This window comes from Alligator sinensis, unplaced genomic scaffold (genome assembly GCF_000455745.1).
Source record: "Alligator sinensis unplaced genomic scaffold, ASM45574v1 scaffold379_1, whole genome shotgun sequence".
Classification (NCBI taxonomy): Eukaryota; Metazoa; Chordata; order Crocodylia; family Alligatoridae; genus Alligator; species Alligator sinensis.
The window spans coordinates 1,918,644-1,935,679 of record NW_005842001.1 but is presented as its reverse complement, the minus strand read 5'-3'; the positions used below and the strand labels follow the sequence as shown (position 1 = coordinate 1,935,679).

The window sequence follows — 17,036 nt, the reverse complement described above, 5'->3', positions numbered from 1 at the left end:
ATAAGGCAAAAGTCAGAAAGCAGAGTAGCAGGCCAGGCAGGAGGCACAGAGCAGGGAGCTGAACATCAGATCAAGGATAGAGCACAGGGCAGGCAACAGAAATGGTTTAATTACCATTTGCAAATCCCTTGAAGCTGCTGTGAAGCAGGCTGTTTTATTATTTTTGTAGGGTTATAGTAAACCATGTGAACCATCTTACAGCAAAAGCAAGTGGAAGTCCCCTGGTGTTAGGTTGCATTACAAAACCAAAGGTTGAGCATGTTCTTTGAGGTTATCAAATCTCATGACCAAAACTGATCTGAGTTTTCAAGTCAGTTATTTAGTTTTGTTTGAGTTTTGCTGTCAGTGCTTAGGTTTGTTTGAACCCAAAATTTCAAACCAAATTTTAGAAGATTGAATCTACCAGAACCAAAATTGGAATAAATGGCTATTTTGCTATTGCTGTAGCTTACTAAATAAACCTATACATTGAAACAGTACTGCCAAATGTATTAAAATATAAACTAATTAGACAGGGGAATAACTTCGCTACGGATGGCACAAATGTAATCCAAGAGGATGTGCAGATCATTACGCCAGATGAAGATCTGTGAATGTCTCAAGCTTAGCTGCTTAAAGTATGCTTTGCTGATAATAACTTTGGTCATGTGAAATGAGAAGATATCTTATTATACATTCACTCTGACCACTCCTTTCATTGGATTTTGGAAGATTCAGACCTATCCAGTCACTGAATTACTTATACAGATGGTACTGGTCTGGGAAAAAGTATTTATTTACTACTTTTTCAATTCCAAGGGCTCTCATTGCTCAACTCCTTATGGGTTCTGCATATATAGGTTGTGCCAGCTATGAGCAAATTACTCCTCTTCAGTACAGCTCTTTGTAGCTAGAGGAGAGTGTTTTGTCACTAAGCACCAGATAATTTTGTGACCTTGATGGATGGTTTTATACCACTTGTTTACTGTGCAAATCCATGGTCAACCATTTAGATTTACTCTGCATGGTAACGGATGGCTTAAACGAATATGATATTTTGTGTCCCATTATCACTGAATGAAGATGTAAAATGGAATACCCCTAAAGCTCTTGTAATATATTATGTTTTTCTTCTCTACAAAGAATAGAAATAAGAACATCTAATCTAAAAATGCAAGTCACACTTTTGTGCGATATAAATAGAAATCATTGTTTCAGTTGATTATTACTAAAGAACTACAGCCAGATTTCATGCACTAACCTTCATTTTTACAAGCATAATTCATTACCGTGCATTTTTTTTTTTTGTAACCAGAATGTAGATTATTTAATTGGTACAACAAGGTGCTTTGTATAAGCTGCAAGTATTCAGAAGTAAAGGTGCAAGCAAAAATGGAGGCCTAGTTAAGACAGGAATAAAAATAAACATTGATAGATAATTGTAAATATTCAGGCACAAAAAAAATGTATGGCTTCTTTTTTAATTATTTTAGCAGATAATGTTGTCTTCCCATAACTACTTTTCTTTTAAAAAGGAAATGGCATTTTTCTCTTGCATAAATAAATGCATTGTTGTCTTGTGAAGGCTTCTGTAGCTTGATTTTATAACGCGTTAGGAACACACAGTGCCTTACAAGAAATAGTCCTTATCTCTCAAGATTAGACATGTAACCAGCAGGATAGAAAACATGGCACTTTTTTTTTAAATTTCATGTTTTGTTTCAGTTATAACTAACCTCAAATTCTGGATTAATAGATTTTAGGGCCCGTGTGGGGTTTTTATGATTTAGTTTAGTTTCACGGGCCACTGAATTTCAGCAATCCTGCATCAAGCCCATAACTTCTGGTTGAGCAAGACCTTTAAGACCAGTGCATCTGATCTTTGTTTAAAGATTTCAAATGCTGGAAACACCTAGAATGTCTCTTTATCGGTTATTTCAGTTGTAAGTTAATCACCCTCTCACTTAAAAAAAAAAAAAAATTGCACTTCTGTTCAGTATGAATTTGTTCAACCTTAGTTTCAGCCACTGGATTTTGACCTGCTAAATTAAAGAACCCTACTAAAAGTCTCCTGAAGTAGGTATCATAGATCACAGTAAAGTCACCTCTTAATCTTTTATATGATAAGCTAAATACATTGCATTTCTTAACTCTATGGCTGTAAAGTAGGTTTTTCTAGTCTTTAAGCTTGTGGTCTTTGTAATGCTTCTAAATTTTCACCATCCTTTTTGAAGCCTGGGCATCAGAACTGGATGTAGTAATGGTTTTACCAGGTAATATACACACAACCTCTTCCTCCTCAATATTATTTTGCTCCCTCTGTATCCAAGGATTGCTTTAGCTCTGTTAGAATCACAGGAGGAGCTTATTCATCATCATCATCATCATTATCATCTGTGTGCTTTTTACTTTGTAGCATATAGTCTCTCAGCCTGTAAGTGAGACCCTAATTTATCATGCCTAGATGTATGATTGTATTTCACTCAACTAAGTGTCATGGATCTTGTTCTTCATGGTTAAAGGAGGCCACCTGTCATCTCAAGATAGAAGTATTCAGACAAGGTTTTGTTGTAGCTGTTCCACCCACCACCCTTCCTCCCCCAGAACATACGGTTAAAGACTGGACTGATGACTATAACTGTAGTGGACTGAGAGGGCTGGGCCTGATGCTAAAACTGTTTTAGGTGCTTATGTTTTTATCTTGACATCCAAATTAATTAAGAAAGCCAGTGAAATTTAACAACTACTGCTGGTGGCTTTAGATGGTCCAGGATTTATAGGTGTAAAATAGGGATGTCAGGACAAACCACCTTTTTAGACTTTTCATTTTTGTTTGCAATGTTATGTGTCTGGAAAGCTTCCAAAAGCTGCACTGGCTTTAGCAATTCTGTTGGGAGAACTTTATTGATGTAAACTTCATGTGAGGGTGTAACCTCTGGGGGGGGATGGATCTGTATCACCTCCCCTGTGATAACTGGTGTTTTACCTGGGGGTGGGGGGGGTGTGTGTGTGTGTGTGTGTGTGTATACACACACACACCACTGTCTTTTTACAGTAATAGTCAATCCAAAGCATAGGCTTGCAGCTGCAATGATCCACAGTAATGGGCAATAAAAGCATAATGATCTGCAAACAAAAGTTTGTGGATTAATTCCTCTGGCACTACTAGATGCTCACAGATGTCAGGGATTAAATGGTTTTCTTTTCGTTCTGCATCTAATCTGAATAACTATATCAAGATTGTAGAAAGCAATAAAACTGCTGCACTTTCCCAATGAAAATCTGTTGGAAATATTCCCATCTGCTGTCAGTACCACTATCATCCCAACATGAAACTGTCTGCAGTACAGCAAGTTTGTCAGGGCAGCCGTTCTTAGCTGGAAGCTTTCATAAGCCTTCTCTGCCAAAATTACTTTGAAATCAACAGACACACTGTAGGCTATGGCAGGGGTTGGCAACATTTTGGAGCCAGCCAGGGACTGCTTTAACGGATCTTAACTCTGAGTGTAGGCCGCTTCCCACCCCATTACAGTCGCTTCTCCCCACCACTGCAGTGAAATGCCCTGCCACTGGAATGCCACAGAAGCCCTCCTCCGTGGTCCCACGGGCCATAAGTTACTGACCCCCGAGCGATGGGCGAACTTAGTAGCTCTACAAAAATAGCGTGCTGTGGGGGCATGCAGGTGTTCACAGCTCACTGGCTGGAGCACTAAAGAGCTCCCCCTCCAAGGTGAGCTCTCCAGCCAGGAAGCCAGCCCCTGTGCTCCTCTTAGCTCAGGGGAACCCATCAGTGAGCCCATATGTTCCCTGTGACTGAGTGAGATTCCCCATCTCTTTGCTGCTGGAGGAACCCTGTCAAAGAAATCCATAGAGGTTTCTAGTTCTTACTCCCACTATGGTTAAGATCATTACTGACGAAGTAAAAAATGTTAGGGGTTGATGGGCTGCATCATCTTCTAAGTCAGAGCTGTCCAACTTGGTGGCTGGGGTCTGCACCATTGGGTGCCATGGCCACCCATCACCTCCCCAGCTATAAGCTCCCTTGGGTGGATGGGCACCTTCCTCCCCCAACCCTTGCCTTGGTTAACCTCAGGCTTCCCTAGCACTGCATGCTGCACTGAGCCACACTGCCTTCCCTCTGGGGTGGGAGTAGGAACTGAAAGCCAGAGAAAGGAGGAGCCCAGATACCTAGGCTGTAGCAGCAGCTGGTATGATGAGGGCACCTGTGGTCAGAGGGATCCTGGGGGCCGTGAATTGTGGGCTGCCACTCAGACAGCCCTGTTCTAAGTAGTTTTTCCCAGCATGGATTCTTGAGACCTTCAAAAGTACTTGAGTTTTACACATCCCTCCTCTGCTGAGTTGATCTGTTGTTAAATACCATGTAACAGCCGAGGTAAAATCCTTGCAGAATGGAAATAATAGTTTTCTTTATCACAGACATCAATAGAGCCAGCATCTCACTGCTGGCTTTTATTAACTATCAGACATTACATTGCAAATTTACTCATTTGTTCATTAAAAACATAGAAAGGTCAACTTTGACTTTGCCAACTGCAGTAATATATAAAGTGTCTGTCCTTCAGCAACATTATGAAGCTCTACTAACCAGGCAGTATATTTCTATTCTACATCTTATATTTTAATCTGTAAAAAAAACCTGAATATTTTATATTTTCCCGAGAAAATTCAGGGTGTAACAGTTAGAACTACTAAAAAGAAGTGGGTAATTGTGAGTCTTTCCAGAGAAAATTACTAGACACTGACAGTAATACTGAAAAAGTAAATCTCTTCATTTGTAAATCTCATCTTGTAAATTCTTTACTCCTACAAGTAATCATTACTCAAGATGAGTAATCCCATTGACGCCAGAAGCATGTGTGCAGATTTCAAGAAATGGAGGGTTGCTTTTTATTAATTGAATAAGGCAATACCTGATGGCTCTGTTAGCTCTAGTGACCCATTTATAGCTAAGTCCTAGACTCTTGTGTTTAATATGATAGAGACTAGCTTGTTATATGATGCAACAGTTGTACAATTCTGAAAGATACAGCGGAAACATTGTTTTTTTTCCTCATGGTATTTTTTTTAGCCATAAGTAGGATTATTTTCTTGTACTACTTTGCCAAGCAAGATTCTGATTGAAGTTCAGTTATCGAATAGCCAATAATTAAATGGGCGTTTGAATTAAATAGCAATAGTTTATAAAGCTTATACAATTGATTCATAGATTTTCAAGACTTTAGAATTATAATTGTACACAATTATAATTGCACCTTCTGGCTTGCATCAGAGACCATAGGACCCCATGCATAACTGCTGCATTATACCTTAATGACAAGCCTGAATGTTTTTATCCAATAAAGGTATAATTACTGCCAAAGCAACTTCCTCTACTTCTTTTTTTCCTGTGAATGTAACTAGATATGACACAATGTACCAGCTGAAAACTGTGAAAAACACATTTTTATATGTATTGAATGTGAGGGAACCAATTATATTATTTTTCTATTCAATACACTTTGTTCTCAAGTGCTGTCCTACTATTTCTCAGTCGTTCTCTGCTGTACTATTTTATCCCACACCCCCAAGTCAACTTGATAGACTTGTTGGGGACTGTTTTGTTTTCCTGTAAGCTATCATTCTGAGCAGCTATAGTAATGTTTGTTATAGTATGATGATTTACATTTTGCTCAGGCTTATCTACATAAATAGAAACCATGTTCAAGTAAAGATCTTTCTAAATGAAGAGGGGAAAATGCATGTGGATGGTCATGGAAATCTCTTAGTAGCTTATAAAACAAAATTGCTAAAATAAGTTTTAGAGTATAGAATTCAGTCCTTTTTTTTATTGTTCAAGAGCCCCCAAAGCAGTTTTACCTGGGGGTATGAACAAACAGCAAAATACATCTAGTTAAAAGGGAACAGGTTATTTACTGTACATTAGCACATTAGCTGCTCTTTGGTAACTGCCCAAACTGCTCTTTGGCAAGTGCATGTACTTAACCTCACAGTAAGTAAAAGATAAACCACAGTAACTTGTCCTTAATGAAAAACCTGTATCTTGTAGAGCCTTGGACAAAACCAGCTGAAATCAAGACTCCAGTTCAGTTCATTTCTGTGGGATTTGGAACAGGTTTAATGGAGGAATAAAACCTAGAGGAACCTTTTACTGAGGCTAAGTTACTGTAGTTTAGCTATCACTTACTGTTCATGTGAGCACTGCCAGAAAGCCACCACCATCCCATGAGTACCCTACTTCCTATGATCGTCCATTCCTTAAGTGAGGGTCTGCAGGATTGGAGTTTGTGGTCACAAATGAGCCCACGGATATTTTGATAATGTTTGTGTTTGTAGTTCAGTCAGATGCATCCATGAAGCATGTTGTACAGACTATGCTTCTCTTTCTCTTTTGTTTCGATCTGAATTTTGTCTAAGGACTGCATATGTCTCTCAGGCCCTTGGACAAAACCAATTTAAATCAAGACTCCCCATCAGTCCAGTGGGCTTTTGGAAGTGACCTAATGGCATATATAGTTAAGTAAAAATGATCTAGTGCTAACCCCAGGCTTGTGTTAGGAAGCAGGAGTTCAGTTCCCAGCCCCACTAACGGCTTTCCTGTGTGATCCTGAGCAAATCATTAAATCATTCCTTGCTTCAGTTTCCCACCTGTAAAATGGAAACAATGGTGCCTCACAGGGGAGTTGTAAGGATAAATGCATCTAATGGTTGTGTTGTGCTCAGTCATGTTCTTCAGTAATGGGGGCCATGTAAATACTTTAGGTAGAATAGAGCTTTGAGCCTGGTAAAGCTGTCAATGAAAGTTTTTGTCTCCCAAAGGACTATTTAGGCTATTAATGGTTAATCGTTGTCAAATTAGAAATAATACCTTACTTGATATATCGAATTCAGTTTAGTCAGTATTAGTCATCAACCATAGTATTGTTCTGTGATCTCTACAAATAATGTAATACAAGCAACTAATTCATTGCTGTTGCATGGCATTAGAAGCCATCCCTTCACAATAACAGGTATTTGGTCTGCCACCATTTGCATTTATTTTATATTGGAGCCTGCATACAAACTTTTCTCATTTCAGAGTGCTTAAGATTAAATCCAGAGTGATTTTTCACTTTGCAAATGGCTTTCTGCATAAAAGATTCTAGTACCAAACTGAAAATAGCAACCTGTTCAGAGTGTTTATTTCCCTGGGTCGGGAATCTTTATGGGCTATTCAGGGTCACAGGAAAGTTTCTAACTTGTGTTAGTCTTAAAATATTATTTTCTGCGTATAATATTTAAAAGAGCCAGTGGGAAAATGAAAGAAGGCAGGATACAGGTCTGGGCCAAAAAGAGAAGTATTAGATAATGTCCTCTAACTTAGCTGTTTACATTTTCTAAATATTGCCCTGTAAATATTGATGGTCTCATTTGAAGGTAACCGTAGAATGTTTCTGTTGTTGTCTCAGGACTTTTAAGTTTATATTAGAATTAATTATTGAAGTAGTGGAGAATTTCCACCACTAATATTTAAGTGTAAAGATTTTTTAATGTATTTTAGATCTGTATGTGAGAGTATGTGTATATATAGGTTTCCTTTTTCTCACTTGGTCTGTTCTGTGCATATGGCTTCTCTTTTTCTATACTTACATAGCAAGCTGTTTGGGTAAGGGACTCTTTGTCATATGTTTGTACAGCACCTAGCACAATGGGTTCTTGGCTTCTAGGTTAAGAGCAGGGAGGTAATTAGTTATGTTAATCGAAAGGTAGGCAGAAGGTAGCATTTCATAGCATCTGACAAAGTAGGTTATGAAACCTTGTGCCTCTCTGAACCAGTTAGTCTTTAAGTCTGTCCTTTCTTCTGCCCATCTTCACACAAATAATAATAATGAAATAGGACTTGGAAAGAAAAAAGAAACCCATAAGCCCTCACTTCCTCAGATGCACCTTCTCAAAGGTCCTTGCCAGTCTGCCTCTTATTACATAAGTATGGGCATGAAAGGAAGCCCATGTCCATCACTACATTGATCCAGAAATTGCAAGTACTGGCTTCTAATGATGACAGTAACGTTTTGGCAAAAAAACCCCTTAGTATAATCTATGAGGACCTGTCCAACAGGTTCAAATTTGGTAGACTCAAGCTAGCAGCTATTGCCATTCCAGGTCATTTGTTTGGGAAAATGCCTTTTATTTTCAAGGCTGAGTGTGGGTTTCACCAGTCTTCTCATTTCCCTAATTCAAAAGTATACATGTGTGTGCATCTTGCGCACCACTACTAGTGTATGGAAGGTGACCATGGTTGATCAGCTTTTCTTTATTATAGTTATTTAAAAAAATAGGTCTTTAGACACAAAGTTTTGATATACAGTTTGTGGCCTATTAATTTAAACTTCTGTCCTGAAATACAAAGTGAAAGGATGCGGAAATAACATTTCTGAGGCTTAAGCCGCCAGTTTTTTAAATGCATTTTGAATAGCAACAGAACATTTATGAATATTATGAGCACTGATCAGAAACACTGCATTTTTAAAACAGTAATGAGACACTTGAATAAGAAATAAAATATTCCTCTGGCACGTTTTCTTCACTCTTCTTGACCATCTTTTAGTGGCTTATGCAATGGAACATTCATTTCGGCAAAGGACAGATTTAAAAATACACAAACGAAGCAGCACAGTAAATATGCAATATGGTTATTTTTGTTGTCTTTAGAATATCCACATAGACAGTAAAGATGCCAATTAATTCTGAACGCCCAGACTCTAAAAACATTGATACCTTGCTGGATTGATTCTATAACTCTACATAGGAAAAGGCACAAAACCAAATTAAGCTGTCATGTAAATGGGTATGGAGAAGGGAAGGGAGGGTTCAGATGTGAATATGAGGGTAGAGTTTGGCATTCTCTTTGCATCAGGCATGTTCTTATACAGTGAAAAAAAGCTTTACAATGCTGCATAGGAAAGCAGGGATTTGAACGTTTTCTTAGCATGTTTAATGTTTATTTAGGTGTTTATACCACTCCTAATAAGGCGTGTAATTTCTGTTGAAGTCAGTAGGACTTACACAGACTCATGAAAGGAAGTATGTTTCTTTAGTAAAGCACAATGTTTGGCATTAATTCTTCCAGCCAAGACAAATGCCATGTATTGCTGTATCACAGAAAATGAGAACTAACATGTTTACAAAGAAATGCAAGGTTGTCTATATATGACTGTCTAGTGAGAAGCTGTAGAGAGAGCACATCTTGGGGAAATAGTAAATCCCATATTATAATTCTGTCTGTATTTTCTTTTATCTTTGGCAAGTCATTTAACTTATTACTGTCTGATGTCCCATCAGTAAAATGGAGGGGTCTTAAAATATATGTCACTGGTACAGAAAGAAATACTTCATGATTTAAGCGTGTTGCTCTGAGAGGCATAACTAACTAGCTGCGGTAATTTGGGAGGTTCTCCCCTTAGAGCCGACATAGGGTATGGCCACAGGTATGTTTGAAGTCATTTCAAAAGGGAAGCACTGTTATGTTCTAATTATTACATGTAGGTGAGCTAGAAATGATAAAACTTTAAGGTTGCTTCATGATCTGTGAAAGTCAGAGCAGTTTTGCTACATTTGTAGCTTGTCTGCACATAAGTTACAATGTACCAGCTGCTGCCAAATGTTCCCCATTTGAAACACAGTTCCAAACCTATGATGTATGTGCATCTCTACCCATAGACCAGGGGTGGGCAAAATGTGCCCCGTGGGTTGGATGCAGCCTGCCAGGCCATTCTATCGGGCCCACAGGGCCCCTAAAATATTTAGAAAGTTAATATTTATCTGCTTCTGGCTCCTGTCATGCAGCCCTCGATGGCTTACCAAAACTCAGCAAGCCGCCCTTTGCCCGAAATAATTGCCCACCCCTGCCATAGACAGTGCCATGCAGCATTAGCCCATGCAGAGCTAGATTGGGTACCTCCTGAATGAGAAGCATTGCTGCATTCACATGGTACTAGACCTAAGCTTATAACCACTGCCAGTGCTGTAGCAAACGGGGAGTGTGCAAGCTGGGCGACTTCCCTGGGCGCCGAAGCAAAGCAGCACCAACAGGTGCTGCCCAGCTGGGGCAGGGTGCGGGATAGAGCTGTGAGCGGCTCATATGGTGGGGAGGGGGCACAGGGATCGGGGCAAGGGGGCAGGGAAAGGGCAGCTTCCGCCACTGTGTGCACTCCTGGGCAAGCATGGGGGGGTGGGGGGGCATGTGTCCCCTGGTTCTGTGCATGGGGTAAGGGTATGCTACTGCTGCAGGCTTTGGTCCAGATGCCAAACTTCCTTGCTGCAGCACTAACTGCTGCCTCGATCTGTCATAAAGGTGGCTACAGTATTCAACTTCTGGTTTCGTGCTACAATTTTCTGTACTAGGCCTCAAGATCAAAAAGATGGAGTACTGTTGACCTAGATTGCAAGCTAAGGGTCAAACCCATAGAAATCATCGCATAACGCTCCAAATAGATATTATACGTGGAGTAACATCTGCTCCTGCTTGCAAGTGAAGGCTTTCTCTTTACTGATGTATATATTAAAGGTTTCAACCTTTTTTACCTTGACAATTAAGGGGTCTTGTTTCTTGAGGTGTTCCGTCCCCCCTGCACCTTACACTTAACATGATTTTTCTCTTGATTTTTATCGTGACAGTACTGCCATGTCCCCTCTCAGACAGAAATCCTTTGAAGGTTTAATTTGTTGTTTTTACACTTTCTTTAATCAAAGTAAGTGATTGTTGAGCAGAGATTAGTTACATTTAGTTCCTGCTTTCTTTCTAGTGAGTCGTTGCAGTTCTGTGAGAAGCTGTTTTTCTGTTGGTGGTTCCTGGCTTTCTTGATGGCTGGTAGTTCTGAGAAGAAGCAGTATCTCTTGCAGAGACTCTTTTCCCATGAGAAACTATTTAGACTGCCATGCACAACTTTTTTCCAAAGCAGGTGGCATTTGTCCAGCCATCTAAACTATGCCAATCTATGCTAAAACATAACTATTTTGTTAGCCCAGTAGGTTTTCTCTTTTCCACATTGATTAAACAGCTTTTTGAAGCATATGTCTGACTTGTTGCAGTAACTTGACTATGTCTGACTTTCTGCAGTGTTAATATTTACATGCAGAGATGGGGCTTTTAAATTCAAGGATCTCTAATATTAATTTTCACGTTTTGTTACATAATAGTGATATCCCCATCATACAACTATTTAAACTGAGGCACATGAAAGTGAGTGACTGACGTGACAATAACAGACAGTCATTCGTGATTGCTCTACTCACTACAACTGTAGTGTGCAGAAACCCACCTCAGTTGCTTTCCAGATGTTAACGTGTATGGCCGCAGAGAGGATTAGGCTTTCTCTTACTCCCCAGTCCTATTCATTTTGATTCAGGTGGCTCAGTAAGGTTTTTTCTGCCCCTCTGATTTTTTTTTAAGAATGGTTCTTGCATGAGGTTATACCTAAGCTTTGATGGAAAATGCTAATCGGATGGAATTCAGGGGGCAGGCAACACTGGCAGGTTTAATTTACAATCTGTCTAACTAGTACTAGAGTTCTGCTTAACTTTTTTTTGTTAGTTTCTTAATGTGTGTCAAATACAGTGTAAGTTCCAATTCCTGCTTCCAGAATGTACGTGTCTCTTTGCATTAGCTGAATCCATGTGTTCTGGAGTATCATGGCAGCACAATCATCTTGTAGGGGGCAGTCTTTTAGTCCTTTGATCATGATGGAAAGTCCCATTATGAGTGATCCTTGCTTTTTAAGATTCATTTAGTTTGACCAAAAGGAGATGTTCTTCCACAGCTCTATTATCTAAACCAAACTATTGAAATCTATCTTCCTCCTTCTCTCCCTTACCCACCCAATGATATCCTGTTTCTTTATAGCTAATACCTACAGTCTTGAAAATGATTAGAATCACTTATCACTCGCTATATAGATTTCATAGACTTCATAGACATTAGGCCTGGAAGGGACCTCAGAAGATCATCGAGTCCAGCCCCCTGCCCCAGGGGCAGGAAGTCAGCTGGGGTCATAGGATCAACTCTATGTTTTTTCTTATGACAGGTATACCCTTGGGTAAGTTTATAACTTGCTCTAGTGACTTTTAACCTAAAAAAAAAAGCTGTTGCATTTTATCATTTCCAACATAATTCAATGAGAACCGTTTTCCTAAACTTAGCTTGTATTTGACCCTCCATTCCTCATAGTGAGGAGGCATATTCAGCAATTGTATTTTGTGGCTGAAAACTAGACTTTTGTCTTGAAGGCTGTTAATATTGTATGCTTCCCAAATTGCCACAAGCTAAATTCTTACTGGCACTGAGCAGTATCTTCCTCTGTAAGTAGCCCCAATGAAAAAACCTGACTGTTCTTCAAGTGAAGTACTGCTTGCTCTGATTTTAGGGTAGCCTTAAATGGAAAACAGCGAAAAATATAAAAATTAGGTTGTGACTCCACTACTCCACATTATGCACATCTGCATAAGACTCTGTCACTGTAGCATCAGTGGGCACAAACCGTGATGCCACAGCTATGTTGCCGTGTTGCTACAGAGATGTGGCTAAAAATAACCGTGTGCTTCCGGCACGGTGCAGGAGAAGCTGTTACTGCACTGTCGTTTAGTACTTCCAAGAGGAAGTACTAAATGGCAGCGCAGTAATAATGGCGCCATAGGGGCATGTGTAGATGTGCCCATTGTATGGTATCTTTCTGTTAAGATTAGTTCCATTCACCTCAGTGGGCAGGTTCCAGATGTCAGGTGCTGTTCAATGCAAGCAAAAGTTGTGCAAAGGTTGGCTTTTACAGTGTTGCGATGGTGCATAGAGGACTGTACTAGTTAGAGCTGAAAGGGCTCTTTAGATTAAGGAGTGCTTCAGTTTGAATGGGAAAGATGTAGACGACTGAGCGTGGATATAAAAATAGTATTGAACTGATGCTACACTAATTTTGCATAGGCAACCAAAAACAATTGTTTCCCTTTTGAGGCTTTTTTAGGTCAAATGCCCTCTGAAAGCATGCTGTTTTAAATAAGCTTTATTTGTATTGTGTATTTCAGGATCAGAATTCAGGCTGTCAATGAAATCGGAGCTGGGCCATTTAGTCACTTCATTAAAGCAAAAACGAGGCCATTACCCCCCTTACCTCCTCGGTTAGAGTGTGCTGCAGCAGGCCCTCAGAGCCTCAAGTTGAAATGGGGAGAGAGCAGCTCCAAACTGCATGCCACTGATGACATGGTCTATATCTTGCAGATAGAAGACAGAAACAAAAGGTAAGAGATGCATGGTTCTTTCTTTACAGTTCAGGAGAAGTGAATGAGTTGTAAGGCGTTTATGGGAGTGAATCACAATCAAGGAAATATTGCTTTCCAGAATATCCTGTACTTACGGGACTATAAAAATACGGCTCTAGCGTGGATTCAGTAATGCTCTATCCCATATATACAGTTTAATCTGTAATTTAAATAATTGCCTCTCATCAAACACTGTTGTTCTTATGGAACAATTGAATTTATAGTCAAACCAGTTGAACAATTGGTTTATAGTTGCAGTTAGCAAATGCCCTAACTTTTCCCCATAAATCTCGGTGTGTTAGTTTTACAACCATAATTATTTTGCCCTCATTGGGATGTAGCATAAAATAGAGAAAGTAGTGTGGTATTGTTGCCAAAGTGGTATTTATGTATTATATTAACACATTTTTATTTGCATGCAGTGCTGTTAAACTAGCTACAAGCAGAACAAATGTGTGACTGACACAATAAGCAAAGAAAGTTTTGGGTAGTGCCGTAGTCTGTATTTATTTCTTTGAGAGATACTTAGTGTATTTTGGACATTAGACAAATAGTATAAAATGCTGCCTCTCTCTGGAGCTACCCTGTAATTCTGTGCGTCTTATCCAGTATCCTTTAATGTCAGATAGGAGCTTGAATAAGAATCCTAGAAAAATAGGGCTGGAAGGGACTTGAGGTGTCAGTTAGTCCAGTGGTTGGCAACCTATGGCCCACTGGCTGGATGCAGCCTGCAGAGCTGTTCTAGCCAGTCTACAGGGCCAAGAGGGCTTCAGTAGCATTTTGTCAGTAGGGGGCTTTGCACGGGCAGTGGGGAAATACAGGTGATAGCAATGCAGGGGAAGCAGTGGCTCTGGCTCTGGCTCTAGCACCATGGGCCAGGTTGCAAGTGGCCCGCACTCAGACCTAAGCTCTGTTGAAGTGGGACCCTATCTGCAAAATGTTGTGACTTCTAATCCAGACCAACTCCCCACTCAGGACAGCATCATCCATGTTTATCAAATCAGTTCTGCATCCCCTTTTTTGTCATCTTGAGCAGCGGTGCTCAACCTTTTTTGCCCCATAGGCTGGATGGGCAGTGCCCAGTCCACCCCCTGGCCGGAACCCACTGGTGAGCCCAATCCAGCTGTGCAGGTGGGGGACAGGGGGCAGCCCAGCCCCGATCCAGCTGTGCAGTGAGGAGGGGTCATAGCCCAGCCCTGAACCTGCTGTGCAGGGCTTGGGAATTTGGCAGTGGGGAGGGTTGGCAGCATTAATTGCCACTGTTCCCCTGCTGCCAAATTTCCTGGCCCATGTGGAGCTTCATGGGCTGGATGCGACAGCTCCACCGTTCAGATTTGCTTAATTATGAGAATGTTGTGGGAGACGATATCAGAAGCTTTACTGAATCCTGACAAGTATGGCATCCTCTACTTCCCTCCATTCACAAGATCTGCCTTCTTATCTGAATGAGTTTTTTTGACAATATGCTCCAGTATCTTTTCAGGTATTGAAGTCAGACTGACTGGTTTGTAATTCCCTTGGTTCTCATTTTGCCATTTTCAAAAGCAGGCACTGTATAGCTCTCTGTCCAGTCTTCTGCAACTTCACCTGATCTCCATGAGTTCTCACAAAGATAATAGCCAGTGTCTCTGCAATTACTTAGCCTGATTCCTTGAGTCCTCTAGGATGAATCTCATCAGGCCTTGCTGAAAGTAATTTCTAACCTGTTATTTTCCTGCTTTAGACTGAGTATCAAGCTGCTTGTTCTTGATGCTAACTGTATTTGTCATATGATAGTTGTGAAGACTGAAGTAAAAAGATACTAAACGCTTTACCATTGCCTGAAATGTCCATTATTAGCTTCCTGTCTCCAGTCTGTAAGGGACTTTCCTTCATCAACAAAAAATGAAGAATTAGGTGTTAAACAGTATGTTCCACAAGAAGTTTTTCCTGGTGGCTAAGATAAAATGAGTGGGCTTTGAAATGGTGGAAAGGCATAGGACATGCAGTATATAAATGCTGCATAACAGACTAGTAAAATTAATGAATCTATATGACAACACAGATTATCCACAACTGGCTCATAATTTATTAATTACACCAGCCCTTCACTAGTTTAATTAGGAAAAAAAAAAAGACATTTTTAAGTAGATAATTCTAATAAGACTTCACCAATTAGCTTGTTCAAAGTGGCCTGACTCCATCCATTGAAATGGCATGATGCTGATTTTTGTCAGCTCAGGATCTGTTTTTTTGGAGTTCCATTTGTGAATGATTAAACCCATTTGTGAAAGTGTGCATCTACCTCCCTGTCTGTGGCAGCATGGTTGATGCTTTCCACTACATAAACAAAGGGGACTACAGATGCCCCTTTGAACCTGTGTCTGATGAAGGGGCAGCTTCACAGTGCAGAAATGCGTGGCAGCAGTCCATCACCTGCAGCAGTGTGCGATCAAGTAGGCAATGAAGGAAGTGATGTCCAGCAGGCTGCTTTTGTTTCCTTTCATGTAGCACTGCAGGTAAAAGGATGATCATCCTCCAGCTTGTTTTAAATCTGTTCCTATACAAGGGAAATAAAAAGTTGCTCTGTAAGAATAAAATGCATGATAGTCCCCTGGCGGCAGAGAGAATGAGAAGAAAGGTTTTCAGGTCCTGTTCCCTCTGTATTGATCCTTCCCACTGCAAATGGTCACTGTGGTACTGCCTGCACTGTTCCTTCTTGTGCTGTGAGGTTTTTTTAATTGTACAGTCTTAGGCTCTGTGATAACTTCAGTGTGGGGGGCTTTCTAGTTGCTACAGGATTTACTCAAACCTTGTCTGCATTGGAGAAAGTTAAACTGATTATTCCTTTCCAACTAAGTGAAAATTACTCTGGTCCTTTGCGCCGAAGTGCGTTGATTGATTTGGGTGGGTTGAGGCGGGGGATGTGGCAATTTTTTCATCTCACATCTGAAATGAGTGAGGCTAAGTCCTCAGCCTGGATCAATTGTGGGCCAGCATAGATGCAATGTAACAGCGCATTGCTGTACTATCAGTTCTGACAGCTGTCAGAGCTCTCCATTCCTGACAAACCGCCTGTATTCATCACCTAATGTTCTCCTCTCTGCTCCCCCACTGCGAGTTGCCCCATGGTGAGGAGAGCAAAAGCCCTCTGACAAATGAAAAAGATTGGCAAGCTGAGGGAAGATATCATTCCTGATGAACAGAGATGACAGCCCACATCTGGCCCAATATAAACAGCCCTCAGCTAGGGGGACCAGTAGCTGTTTCCTAAACTCCACCCATAAAATAAGATCTGTCTGTTAACTGCCAGATGCCACTCACAATGGTGTGTGCTGATGTGAAAAATAATGTGTGCAGTCTGAGCTCTATTGGGCTCTCTATGCTGCACAGTGGGGCTCTAAGACTAGGGACAGGCATTCAGAAAGCCCAAGCCTGAATTGCAGATTAGTCTAACTTGCTGAGAGAGAACCGGTTTGCAAGTGTACAGACATTCCCTATTCATTCTGGAAATGCAGGCACATGCCTGCAGTGGCTCAGGCCAGAAGCCAGGGGTGCTAAAGCAGTCCTTCCCTTCCACAGGAAAGCTGGGGCGGGCGTGTATGGGCAGGCCCTGGCAGGCCTGAGTAAGACTGAGGAGGGGTTTAAACCCCCACCTTGGCCTGCTGGGTTCAGAGGGTGGGGAAGAGGGAGTGCTGCCGGGCCCCTGTGGCAGGGGAGGAGCAGAAGGGGAGAGCTCTGCCCGCCCCAGCGGCTCCCTGACAGCTGGGAGG

General features: G+C 40.9%; 1 protein-coding gene across 5 annotated transcripts in view; it reads left to right on the top strand.

The window, feature by feature from the left end:
* FNDC3B (fibronectin type III domain containing 3B) overlaps window positions 1-17,036 on the top strand; it is a 354,529-nt gene that overhangs the window by 299,512 nt on the left and 37,981 nt on the right. For all 5 annotated transcript variants that reach the window (XM_025201761.1, XM_025201760.1, XM_025201762.1 and 2 more), the window contains one exon: window positions 13,051-13,263. In XM_025201761.1, the coding sequence (XP_025057546.1) occupies window positions 13,051-13,263 (213 nt within the window). The remainder of the gene's footprint in view (window positions 1-13,050; window positions 13,264-17,036) is intronic.